General features: G+C 60.5%; 1 protein-coding gene across 3 annotated transcripts in view; it reads right to left on the bottom strand.

Annotated features, from left to right (window-relative positions):
• CELSR3 (cadherin EGF LAG seven-pass G-type receptor 3) overlaps positions 1 to 10,302 on the bottom strand; it is a 36,129-nt gene extending 25,827 nt beyond the window's left edge. For all 3 annotated transcript variants that reach the window (XR_010391268.1, XM_064518966.1, XM_064518967.1), the window contains exon 1: positions 7,088 to 10,302. Coding sequence is in view for 2 of the 3 variants with exons in the window: in XM_064518966.1 (XP_064375036.1) it covers positions 7,088 to 10,301 (3,214 nt within the window). In the remaining variant the exon portion in view is untranslated. The remainder of the gene's footprint in view (positions 1 to 7,087) is intronic.
• Between the last annotated feature and the right edge of the window lie 2,520 nt (positions 10,303 to 12,822).

Below are 12,822 nucleotides of genomic sequence, written 5' to 3'. Positions count from 1 at the left end.
CCTTGGAAACAAACTCCCTCCCCCTTGGGATCTTGCACCGTGCGAGCGGTCTCCGAGGCATGAACACGTGGGTGTGTGCACCCGCACGCACAGCTTGCCAACTTGCCTGTCCGTCCTCTTCCAGGATTTTGGCTGTTAGCAGCAGTTTACCCCCAACTTTAAGCCCACCAAAGTGCCAACATGCCCCATACTCAGGAGACCAGATCCTATGAAGCCACCAGCAGCCACAGTGATGAGCCCCACAGAAGGTGGACAGTCTGTGCAAAGCCACCTGGCTAGCGAAGGCCGGCAGCTGGGCCTGCGGCGAGCCCCAGGGGTTGCCTCCTGGCCCAACACTGCTCCCGGTGACTAGCTGAGCTTCACACAGTCTCACAGCCACCAGTGCTTTGCCAGACACCTGGGACCTCAGTACCCCTTTGCTTGTGTCCCCCAGGCTGCCGCAAAAGGCAGCTGCTTCTGGGGTGGAGGTGCCACCCCCGGGCATGAGGGCCACAGAAATACAGCACCTCCTCGTGGGCCCAGTCTCGTGCCACCTCCGGTCTTCCCCTGTGCCCCGACACCAGCCCTCAGCTCCCCCATGCCCAAGCTCCCGGCTGGACGAGGCACTCGCGCTGTACATGTGGGGGTCGGCCAGGCAACACAGTGCCAGCCGGGACAGACAACCACCCCGCTCCCCCCACGGCAGCTACCCTAGCAGCGATGCAATTTCAGACCTACTTCCTCACCCCCCCCATCCAGCACCCAGGAACCCAAAGGAACCCGCTGTCTTTGAGAGCCATACCCTGCTGCAAACGTGGCCAACACCAGCCGACACGGGAGGGAGACAGAAAGACAGACATGACCACATTCCTCATTTCCCTCGGAAACCGTGGTCAATCCTGCGCACAGATGTACCCTGGACGCCTGCTCGTTGCCTGTGGCAAATGAGCACTGCTACCAGGCCGCGTGGGGAGGACTAACAGACCAGGCTGTCACCATCGGGCAGCCACGGCCAGACTGTGTTCAGCTCACATGTGAAATGAGTTTGGCAAACTCAGGCCAGCCGCTGTACAGCACCGCTCCATCTCATGCAACACAACGCAATTTGGCGCAGGCAGCAGCAGGCTTCCTGGCAGCTCTGTGAGCCCCAGTCTCCTCAACATAAGGATATGAAGGACTGGAGGGTTTAGAAACTAACCTATCCCCCTGCCCATCCCACGGCTCCCAGCCTCGCATACAAAGCGGCCTGCATTGTTCCTCTCCCCGTGGCTGCCATGCTGCAACGCCTTTTGATTTCCCTCAGCCCTGTTTGAAGTTTGCAGTGCAGGAGGATTTAAAGATTGAAATGTCTCCCTTTTTCCCCCCCTCTCTCTTTTCCCCCCCCTCTTTAGAAGGTGAAAGCTTTCTAGCGACCCTGCAAATTCCAGCACAAGCGCCAGCCTCTGCGTCGGTGCTGGAGCTCTGGAGATAAAGGCTCGCGCAGGGCTGGGGCCGCCAGGGAAAGCCGAGGTGCCTATATGGTCACCCAGGAGCTAATCTCCTGAAGGAAGGGGGGGTGCTTCCCTCTGAAATCAAACCACTTCAATCTCGTGTGGAGGCAAGATGAGAAACCTCCTCCCACGTGGCACTTTGCGTGCTCTGAAACGGAGGGAGCAGGACAGAGTGAGCAGAGATTAACTACCAGCCTTTGTCCACCCCTCGCAGTTTGCTCGCCTGGCCCAGGCAAGCGCGAGGCTCGGCTGGATCCCGACTGCCTCCCGCTCTCTCACCTCCAGCAAATGGTTTCATCCGGAAGCAGGAGCACGGCCCAGGGGAGCACCTTCTGCTCCCTCTGAGGGCTGCTCAGCGCCAATCAATAGCAGGCAGACGTCTGCCTGATTTATGGCTGTTATTAGGCCTCCGCTAATGTGATGCTGAGCTCTGGGGCAGGCTGGAGGCCAGCAAAGCCTCCGAGGAGCAAGGATGCCACGGCCTGAGAAGAGGGTGGGCTGCAGGGTGCCCAACACCTTTGGCACTGCCTAGGCCACAGCAGGAACGCCCAAATGCTCCTGTCCCTGGGAAGCCTGGGGTGACAAGGCTACGCCTCCCTGCTCCATGCTGTGAGCCAGAGCAAGACCAGCGTGGTGGAGAGGCAACCAAACCCCTGCGGCAGCATCAAGGAGGGTGAAACAAGGGGTGATCCCAGGATCGATGGACCCGGAGGGCAAGGGAGCAGCGATGAGACAGGCCTGCCCCGCAGGCCGCAGCTGCTGCCCAACATCTGCTCACGCCTTCTGCTTGGCAGCAGGGCGCAAAAGGCTCAGGGTGCCACTGGCACATGACGGGCCCGGGGCTGCTGGGGCTGTCGTTCGGAGGGGATGTCTCCTCTCTCAGATGCCCCGCTGCACCAGCAGGAGCCAGGCTGGTCAGCAAAGGTCTCCCTGGTGTGGATCCTAGCAGCTGGTGCCAGACTCCCCTCCCTGCCGTCCGTGTGCTGCGAGGGCATGTCAGATGGGTCCCATGCCAAGGCCACCTTCCAGTCCTCAGGCGAGACAGCTCCTCACCCCAGACAAGGGGCTCTGCCACAAGCCAGAGCCACCCCCTCCACATGGGCAGCCCAACGCTCCGCGGCGGCACAGGGTCCAGCTCCAGGGCCCTCCCTCGTAAGCTCCCCCATAACCTGCTGCCCATCCTTGGCTTCGCACCCAGGGCTGTCTCCCCCGTTGGCGCCACGCACAGGGAAGCAGATGGTTAAGAAAATGACCCTCCGCAAATGAAAAAAAGCACCAAAGAGAACCCAAAGCTGGCTGGAGGCACTGACCCCCCGGGAGGCATTTTAATCACAAATGCTCAGCCTTTCTGATTAAATCCTGTGGTTGGAGAGCTGGTGCCTGGTGAATATTCATGCAGCAGAGCGAGGTGTCCTGGAAACATGCCTACAGGGAAAGGAGAAGGGACACACAAGGCTCTAACCCTGGTGATGAGCAGCACCAGATCATCTTGTTTGCACTTCCAAGACTGACAATTACCAGCTTTAAAAGCAAGAGGGACAGCTACAGAGGGAAGAGGTCCAAGCAAGCCCTCCCCGGGGGGCAGGACAGGCTGCAGACTCTCCCTACTCCCCAGGGAGAAGGGTGGCAATGCAGCCTGGGATGGGCTGCTGTCCTGGACTCCTCCAATCCTCCCCACCACCCCCTCCTTGGTTCATCACACCCAGCTGCCTCCCTCGCTGTGCTTCTCCACACATACAATCATTACATGGGGACAGGGATCCCCAGCCATCACTTCCCAGCCTGATCAGGCCTGGGGCACCCGCTGCTGTGTGGTGAAAGCCACCCGAGCACCCCTGTACAGCGGGGACGGCTGGGGGCTGCCCACACCAACTGCCTGGGAATGGAGCAGAGCTCCCAGGCCAGCGCTGCAGACCCCCCAGAGGGAGCAGAGCCAGCAATCACTGCTCAGTGCGGGCTGTGCTATGGTCTCCTGGGTCTTCCGGGGCGATTCCCCATCTCTCCTGTCTCCCCACGCTCCCAGAGGATCTGACTCACCAAGCAGAGCCCTGGCCAACGCTCCCATCTCAATAGCCCCAGAGTCACAAGCAGAGATTCGAGTCTGTCCCAGCTGCTGAGCCTGGTGACCGCCTCTGCCGACCACAGAGCGAGCAGTCATTTCCCCGACAGATCCGAACATCACCAAGGGACCCTTCTGTGCAGGGGGGGGGAAAGCAAACACAAGGACAAGCTTCTGGAGAGACCTTCACTTAGTCCAGCAAGAAAGCAAACAGAGGCCTCCTCAAAAGGGCTTGGGCTGGGCCCAGAGGAACTACACTTCCAGGAGAAGCCCCAGGGAATAGGAACAAGGCAGCTCAGCTCAAAGAACAAACCAGCAGGACTCCCAAGGAGGAGAATGAGCCCCTGCATTTCACACGGAGGGATTAGGAGCTCAGAGATGGGCTCCAGTGGATTGCTGCCTAGCCTCTTCTGAACAGCAGAGCCAGCATTAGAGAGCAAAAGCCTACCTAAGGGAAGAGCACAAGGCCACAACCCTGGGACACCCCAACCAGCCACCACAGGGACAGTGATGGTGGCACAGGCACAGACAAGGGTAACTTTCAAATTTGGGGCTGAGGAGCAACAAAATGCCTAGGCATAAAAGAAGCAGAGAATAAAACAAAGAGACCAGTATGGGTGAGGTAAGTGCTGCTCACCATTTCCCAAAGGGCATTGGATCTCTCAAGGTTTTGATGATCCTCTGACAGATGAGATCTCAGAATTACATTTGGCTGCCCTCAAAGAGCACAGAATGTAAGTGTCCCTCTCCTGTCAACTCTAAAAACTAAGAGATTAAAATATTATAACCAAGATGACTCCAAAGCCATTTCTTAACCAAGAAGCAAAATACACCGTTCTCTGTGGTCAGCACCTCCCGCTGTGATAGTCCTAATAGGGGAAGAAGCTCCCAAGATAAGGCCTCTCAGGAGAAGCAAAAGGAACAAGTTGTGAAGGACAAAGGCAGCCCTGGGACCCTCCCCTGACTTGAAAAGAAGGATCTGACATGTTCAGACAGAGAAGTCGGGACAAATGTGCTCCAGGGGTCTTATCTGCCAGGCTGGGATTTAAAGTGAGACACATCTTGGATAACTGGGTCACCTTTCAAGATCTGGAGATCAAACCCACCTATTAGCCAAGAGGGGCCTAGGTCAGCGTGGAAGCAGGGCAGGTACGAACGCTAGCGACAAGCTCTTGGGCTCTGGACCTAAAGGGAGGCTGCGCACAAAGAGCTCGAGGGGAACAAGGGCAGCACAGCAACCACGGCCCAAGCGCTGCTGGGCCTCAGCCCTCGCCACCAGCCTGACAGTCTGGCCCTCTTAGGCCCGTCTGGGAAGGTTGCAAGCCAACACAATGCCAGGCTTATGCAAGGCACCAGACTCACACCATGCTGCTCACCACAGGCGCAGCTCTGCTACCCCACTGCTTGCACCCTCAGTGGCCAAGAGCCATTTTTAGCAGACACAAGTGCTCCTGTGCCCACAAGGAGCTGGGGCTGTTCTCACTGACTGTCAGTCCCACTGGAATCATACTGGTTTTTGACTGCCCAAGTCTTCCCTGCCACTATGAGCCTGAGCTGAGGAGAAACACAGCTCACAGCCAAGCAGAGATGGGAATCAGAAAGGCCCCTTGCCCTGTGATTTAGCAGGATCCATCTATGCTCCAGGCTCAGCTTGCCTCAAATGGACCGTAAAACCCACAGGCAGACAGGGAAGCTGTTCCCTCCTTGGACTACCCCGTGCCTCAGCTGCTGACTCTCACGGTCCCCCATCTCCGTGCTATTGTTGCCGGGCTCCTGCAGAAGGAACGTGCTCCCGAGCAGGCTGACACTGGATGAACAATGCAGCCAACCAGGTCTGAATTTCCTGGCCACCAGCTCTGCAAAACTGCCCCCCCGGCCTCTTCTCGTGCACAGCTATGACAGGAGGGCAGACAGGGCTGCCAGCTGGGAGGCTGATGGGGCGTCTAACAATAAATAAATAAAGAACAAACCTGATCTCCACCTCCCTGGCTCCTATCAAAGCCAACAAAAGACTCATTTTCTACTGTGCTCGCCCCTCTGCCCGGCACGGCTCTTCCCCTTCCATCTTCTCCTCTTGCTCACAAGCGCACCTCTCCTAGTCTCCTTTCCCACTGGAAGATGACGACACTTTAATTGCAAGGGCCCTCTTGCTGTAAGGCAGCTCAACGCAGGACTTCAGGACGTGATTTTCTCCTGCCTTTGTGCAGGGTTAAGCGCGCAAGGAGGCAGGGCTTGCATAAACACACTCAGGCAGAAGCTGAAAAGGTCAAAGCCACCCCCCATCTCCAGCAATCAGCGTGTGTGCATCTGCCCCCGATGCCAGCCTGCCCCGCAGTCACAATTAACCCCCAAGCAGCCCGATCTCCGGGCGCGCAGCGCTGGCCGTGCTGGACAGCTCCGTACACATCCCCGTGCGAAACCCACGCGCCAGCTCTTGAAAGAGACCTTCCCTCGCTGCGTAAGCCAGGGCAAGAGAGATGGTGAAAAGGGAGGTCGGCTGGCAGCCAGGGGTCGGGGGAGACCGCGATTCACGTACAGCCCCAGGCACTCTTGGTAATTCAGCGCTCGGCACCTGCAAAGAGGGGCTCTCACCCTCCCTCCCCCAAAGTCACTCCGGTTTGGGGGATGCACCGATGCCTCCATTTCAGAACACACATCCGCAAGCAAAGAAAGGCTGGAGGTGAAGGCAAAGCTCAGGCAAGGGGGAACTCCAGGTCTAAACCCCACTGCTCACAGAAAAATCCCTAGGTCCATCTTTGCCCTGCCCTCAGCTTGGTTGGAGGGGACCATAACACTTCCCAAAGCCACCTCGGGGAGTTGTGGTTAGCATCTGCATTCGGATACTCCAGCGACACACACCATGCAAGTGCTTTAAGCACCTCTTTGAGATTTGTTACAGTTGCCTTCTAAGTCGGATTCACAAAATTTTAGAAGCCACACCAGAAACCACAGCCCTCAATAGCTGCCATAACCACACTCTGGAATTTGGATCTGAACCATTTGTTAGTAGTGACACCCTCCAGCAGAAGAGTATTTTTACAGGGGCTCTCTCTCCACACCCCAGTTCAATCCCTCCCCTCCCCGGCAGGGTCGAGCACACTTGGTCTTGGCAGGGAGAAGTCACCAGGGATTGGGAGCAAAGCAGCACACCAGTCCCTGGACCAGCAGCAAGGAGCAGCAGCTAGCTCAGCCACCCGGAGGCCACCCTGCGTCCCTGGCCAGCATCTTACGGCACACATTACGGCTTCACCGGCAACAGCACCTTCAAAGGTGTCTCACTAGCAGCTACAGACAATCCTCATAGCTGAATAACGATGCTTTGTTCTTACAGACCACCACCAACCTCATCCCCCTTACAAAACACTCTCCTAGAGCACAGCCCCCACTTCTACAACTCCCAGACCTTCCAACATTTCCTGATCTAAAGCATCTCCCAACCCAAATGTTGTTGCTAGTCTCTAACCCCCCGAGATGCCGAATGGGCTCCTTGAGGAGAACCACGCAAAGCCCCCAGAAGGTATCACACTAGTGCAGGCATTTTAAGATTTTTGCACCCTACCTGTGACAGTCACCAGCATGGAGGCCACAAGTGGACGATTGTTGTCCAGTTTACGGCTCAGCCTCAGCTCCCCGCTCGATTGATTTACAATCAACAAGTGCAGCTCGTTTCCCCGTTCAAAGGTGTAGAAGAGGCGATCGGACACATCTGGGTCATAAGCCGGGACCTTCCCAATGACCCCTGAGGGGAAGGTGTTGGATTTATTGGACACGTAGTTATTAAACAAGATCTGGAAGTTCTTGAGAACAGGGCTGTTGTCATTTTGGTCAATGAGTTTGATGTGGACCGTGGCCCTGCTGACCAAAGGGGCAGAGGTGGCCTGTACTACAATCACGTACTCAGGTTTTGTCTCATAATCCAGGTCTATCAAGGCTGTGAGCTCCCCAGAAAAGATGTCCATCTGGAATATCTCAGGGATATTGCCTTCCACGATTTGGTACATGATCTGGGCATTGGGTCCCTCATCCGGGTCAACTGCGGTGATTTGGGCCACAACAGAGCCTACAATACTGTTCTCCTTCACCAGGACCTCAAACTCTTCCGCAGGGAAGACAGGGGCGTTGTCATTCACATCCTGAATGGTAACCTGAATATGGACAGGCGTTCGTTGAGGAGGGATGCCCCTGTCCACAGCATACGCAGTCAACTCATAGACGGGGACGTTCTCACGGTCCAGCCTGCGGACAGTGCGAATGATCCCAGACGTGGGCTCTATGGTGAAGTCTCCATCCCCATCCTCCCCGTTCTGGAAAGTGTACTGCACCCGTCCGTTCGTGTGGGCATCCCGATCGGTGGCAGAGATCTGGAGCACGCTGGTGAAGGGAGGTGCGTCCTCAGAGATCACGCCTTGGTAGTGAGTGCTGACAAACTGAGGGGCGTTGTCGTTCACATCGTTCACCATGATTTCAACGTAGGTGGTGTCTGCTTTCTGAGGGATCCCGTTATCCTTGGCCGTGATAGCCAACGTGTAGGTGACCTGGTCCTCATAGTCCAGTTCTGCCTGCAAAGTGATGGCCCCAGAGTCTGGATCAATGCGAAACTGAGGGACATTGTCCTCGAGGTAGTACGTGATGCGGGCGTTTTCCCCCACATCATCGTCTGTGGCACTGATTACCACCACAGTGCTGCCCACGGGCCGGTCCTCATTGATGCTCACAGAGTAGTGGGCACTCTGGAACACAGGCCTGTGAGTGTTGGCATCAGTGATGTTGATGTGAACATGGCAGTTGTCCCGCAGGGTGCGGTCAGAGGCCGTCACAGTGAGCACGTAGCGCCTTTCCTGCTTGTAGTCCAGCGGCAGGGAGAGAGTGATGAGTCCCACCCCACCCTGCGTGCTGATGGAGAAGCGGTTCCGCGTGTTGCCTCCTGTGATCTGGTAGGTGATGGCGCTGTTCACGTCCCGATCGATCGCTGTGACGCTGAGGACGCTGGTCCCCACGGCTGCATCCTCGTTCAGGCGGATGAAGTACTCCTTCTGGGTGAACTCGGGGCGGTTGTCGTTGACATCCATGACAGTGATGGTGACACTGGCGGAGGCAGATAAAGACGGAGAGCCATGATCCCGAGCCTCTACCCCAAAAAAATAGTGCTCTACCAGCTCCCGGTCCAAAGGCCCACTGACTGTGATCCACCCTGTGGCGCTGTTCACCACGAAAGGAGTGTCGGCCGAAACTCCTGTCAATTTGTACTCCAGGCGCGAGTTCTCGCCGTAGTCCGCGTCCACAGCCTGGATGTGGATGACAGAGTGGCCAAGGGGGGCGTTCTCCAGGACGGAGATTTGGAAAGGGGTGCTGACAAAGATGGGGGCGTGGTCGTTGATGTCCACCACTTGGATGCTGGCCATGCCGGTGTTGTTGGACAGGGGAGGGCGGCCCGCATCCTGAGCCCGGATTCTCAGGGCATACTCGCGCTCCACCTCAAAATCCAATGGGGCCACCACCTGTATCTCCCCGGTGACGCTGTCGATGGAGAACTGGCCCCGGCTGTTCCCGCTGATGATGTTGTAGTGGACCAGCGCATTGTTGTCCTTGTCCAAGTCCGTGGCGGTGACGCGCAGGATTTCCGTGTGGGGCCGTATGTCCTCCCTCACCTGGACTATGTAGCGCTTCTCGCTGAACTGCGGGGTGTTGTCGTTCTCGTCAAGGACCGTGATGTAGACCTTGACGGTGGCAGAGCGCGGCCCCGGCTCCCTCCCCTGGTCATTGGCCTCCACTACCAAGGAATACCTCTCCATCTTCTCCCGGTCCACCGGCCCGCTGGTGGTGATGAGGCCGGAGCGGGGGTCGATCTCGAAGACGGCGTGGGCGGCCCGCTCGTTGACGAAGCGGTACCGGATGTTGGCGTTGGGCGGCGAGTCAACGTCGGTGGCCCGCAGCTGCAGGATGGGGTAGCCTTCCTCCACGTTCTCCCGGATGGTCTCCCGGTACTCACTCTGCTCGAAGACGGGGTCGTGGTCATTGCGGTCGGCTACAGTGATGGCCACCATGGTGGTGGCCGAGAGCCGGGGTGCCCCGTGGTCGGCGGCCGTCACGCGGAAGTAGTGCAGCTCCATGCTCTCGCGGTCGAGGGCCTGGGTGGTGGTGATGAGCCCGGCGCGCGGGTCGATGCTGAAGAGCTCCCGCGAGCGGCTGTTCATGAGCGCGTCCATGGAGTACACCAGCCGCCCCGCCTCACCGTCGTCGGGGTCCTGGGCCGCCACCGCCACCACCACCGTCCCCGCCGGCTGGTTCTCCGCCACCTCCGCCTGGTAGTTGTACTGCGGGAACAGCGGGTGCCGGTTGGGGGCCGCCCGCCGCCCCCGCCCCGGCCCCGGGGGGGCGGCGCGGGGCAGGCAGCGCGCCGGGGCCCGGCGGCGCGGCGGCGCGGGCAGCGCCGGGGGGGCGGCGGCCGCCCAGCAGGGCGCGGCGGCGGGGCAGCCCCCGCGGGCCGGCGGCCCCCAGCCCGGCGGCGGCGCAGCGGCCCCCAGCCCGGGGGGGAACAAAGGGAGCAGCAGCGGCAGCAGCAGCGGCGGCGGCAGCCCCCGGTGGCGGCGGCTCGGGGCGGCCGGCGGCTCCTCCGCCATGGTGCCTCGGCGGGCGCCGCCCGCGCCGGGCGCACGGCGGCTGGGCTCGGCGCCGCCCCCGCCGCTGCCCTGCCCCCGCCCGGCGGCGGCGATGGCCGCCCCCCCCGCCGCTGCCGGCCCTGGCGGCGCCGGCTCCTCCCGCAGCCCCAACATGGCTCCCGCCGCCCCGCCCCCGCGCCGCGCCGCGCCCCCGCCGCCATCTTGAGGGCGGGCGCCGCGGCCGCCAGCAGTGCCCCGGCTCCGCCCGCCGCGCCGGGTCGGGCCGGGTCGGGTCGGGTCGCTCGGGGGGAGGCGGGGAGCCCCGGGGGCGGGATGCGCCGGCCCCGGCCGCGGCCCTGGCGTGGGGCAGAAGAGCGGCGCGCTCGGCCGGCCTGGCCCAGGCAGCCCCGGGGCGGCCGGGGGAGCCGCGGCTCCTCTCCTCCTCCTCCTCCTCCTCCTCGTCGCATGCCTGCCCCGAATCGCCCCAAACACGGCAGCGAGGTGCCCGGAGCCCCCGCGGGCGCGGGTTGTTCCGCAGTGCGCGCAGGATTTTGACGCCCCGGGGTCCGGAGGGCCCCGAGGACCTGTCGGCGCGCGGCGTGGCCCGATGCTGCCCCGAGCGCGGCGGGGAAGCGGGAGCAGCCGCCGCTCCGCGCAGCGGGGCCCGGGGTGACCCCGCGCAGGGCTGGCCCGCGCCTCCCTTCAGCCTCGCACAGCCGCAGCGGGGCCATGCCGGTGCCAGCGGTGGCTTCCAGTGGTACGGCCCGGCCACCCCTCGCCCTGGCATGTGATGGCACAGACCAGTGCTCAGCTGGCTAATGGGAGTGCTGCGGTGATGGGCGCCCGCGGCCCCATTGTCCTGCGGCCCCATTGTCCTCCCCCGTTGTCCTCCCCAGCACAATGGAGGCGGCCACCGCTTCCCCGCTGCCCCGGCCCGGGGAGTGCAGGCAGTGGTGGCTGCTCGCGGGCAGGGAGGCTGCGAGCTGTGCCGCAAAGCGCACTGCGGCCCCAGCAACGGCGGCCACTGCCGCCCGCAGCTGTTTGTGCAAGGGCGAGGATGCTTGATGGCTTTGGGCCTGTTTAGTTGACGTTGCTTTTCATTTACTTCTCTGCACTGAAATAGGGGGGTGATCCCACCTGCCTGCAAAATCTTATTACATGGCACGGATAGTGGTCGCCACGAGGACGGACAGCTTCGGGACCTCCTTAAACAGCACAGCCGGCACGGGGCTCCCCTCGGCTGCGGGCCCTGGAGCTTCTTGGCTGGGAGGAGAGCTCATCCCATGGGACACCGCCATCCCCAGACGCCCATCCTCAGCGCGAGCCTCCGCTCGCAGCCTGGACCCCCGCCACAGCACTGCCTGCGTGCCGAGCAACAACACGATCCTCGTGCCACCTCCCTGGATGACAGCCATCCACCATGCTTTGCTGCTCTGCCTGCAAGAGAAAGGAGGAGGCAGGAGAGGCTGCGAGACCCCCCGGCCCCTCTGGTTGGCAGAGACGGAGAGCCTGTGGGCCAGGAGTGATTCCCTAGGGAGCACAAGAGCCTCAGGTGGTGATGCCCCAACAGCAACAGGCAGAGCCCAGGGAGAAGCAGCTCATAGCTGAACCTGCCAGGAGCGTTTCAAGGGCTAAAGGGCTTGAGGGTAGTGCTGCTGTAGGATGTAGGAGGTGTTTAAAGGAGCGAGATGGAAAAGCTGCCCCCATGACAGACGGTTTTCCAGGAGATGCTTCCCGTGCAAGTTTTGCAGCCCTCAAGAGCCCTCTGAACCCAGTTGGGACCATCAGCAAGTGTCTGCGACTGAGTTGGGCGTCTTCGGCGGTGGCTTTTCCACATGCATGAGAAAGGGCTTCTCCGGTGGCCCGATCCCCTTTCCCTGCACCGCGGGGAGGAAGATCTCCCAGGTGGTGCCAGTGACCCGCCCCTGGCTTGCAGCCATAGCCTCTCGGCTCCTCTGTGCGCACGGTGGGGATTTCCCTGACCCACTCTTGTGCCCTGGCGCAGACCCACAGAAACCCCATCTGACCAGGAAGGAAGAAACACCAGGGAGAAAGTTGCAGGGTTTTTTCAACATCTGTGGGAAAAAAATCCTGTTTTCCAAGCAAATTTCAGTTCGGGGCCCTTTCATTGGGGCGGTTTATTAGCACATCAGCCTTGCAACTTAGCTGTTGGTTTGATCTCAATCAACTAATATCGCCGTCTAATCCACTGAAGCTTGTAATAGGCTTAGGAGTAACAGGGGTTTACATCCTCATTAGCGCTCAGCGCTCTGCGGCGGGGAAGCAGCGCTGTCGGCCGCGGCCTGGGGAAGGAGAGAGAGTCCGGGGTACAGCAGTCAGGGGCTGAACAGCTCCCAGAAAGACAAACAAGTTAATGACATGGGGCAGCAGGACCAGATTGGTGCCGGAGACCAGGCTCCTTTGCCCGCTCAGCCCTCGCACCAAACACTGCAGGAGTCATTCACGCGCTTCAGCGCTTGTTTGAGCGGCTGCTCTGGAGCCGTGCGCTGCCGGCACGCGCAGGCTGTGCGGCGAGACAGCGTTGGAGGAGATGCACTGTTGCCTGGGCACCCCAGGGAGGTCCAGCCGCCACTGAGACAGCAAATGCCTGCGTGCTGGACACAGACCAGGCCGCGGCGTTCCCACGTCACCACCGTGCCAGCCCGAATCCTGGTGTCACGCCTGGTCCCGTCTC

The sequence above is a fragment of the Dromaius novaehollandiae genome, chromosome 12 (genome assembly GCF_036370855.1).
Source record: "Dromaius novaehollandiae isolate bDroNov1 chromosome 12, bDroNov1.hap1, whole genome shotgun sequence".
NCBI classification, from domain to species: domain Eukaryota; kingdom Metazoa; phylum Chordata; class Aves; order Casuariiformes; family Dromaiidae; genus Dromaius; species Dromaius novaehollandiae.
This window is presented reverse-complemented; position numbering and strand designations above follow the sequence as displayed.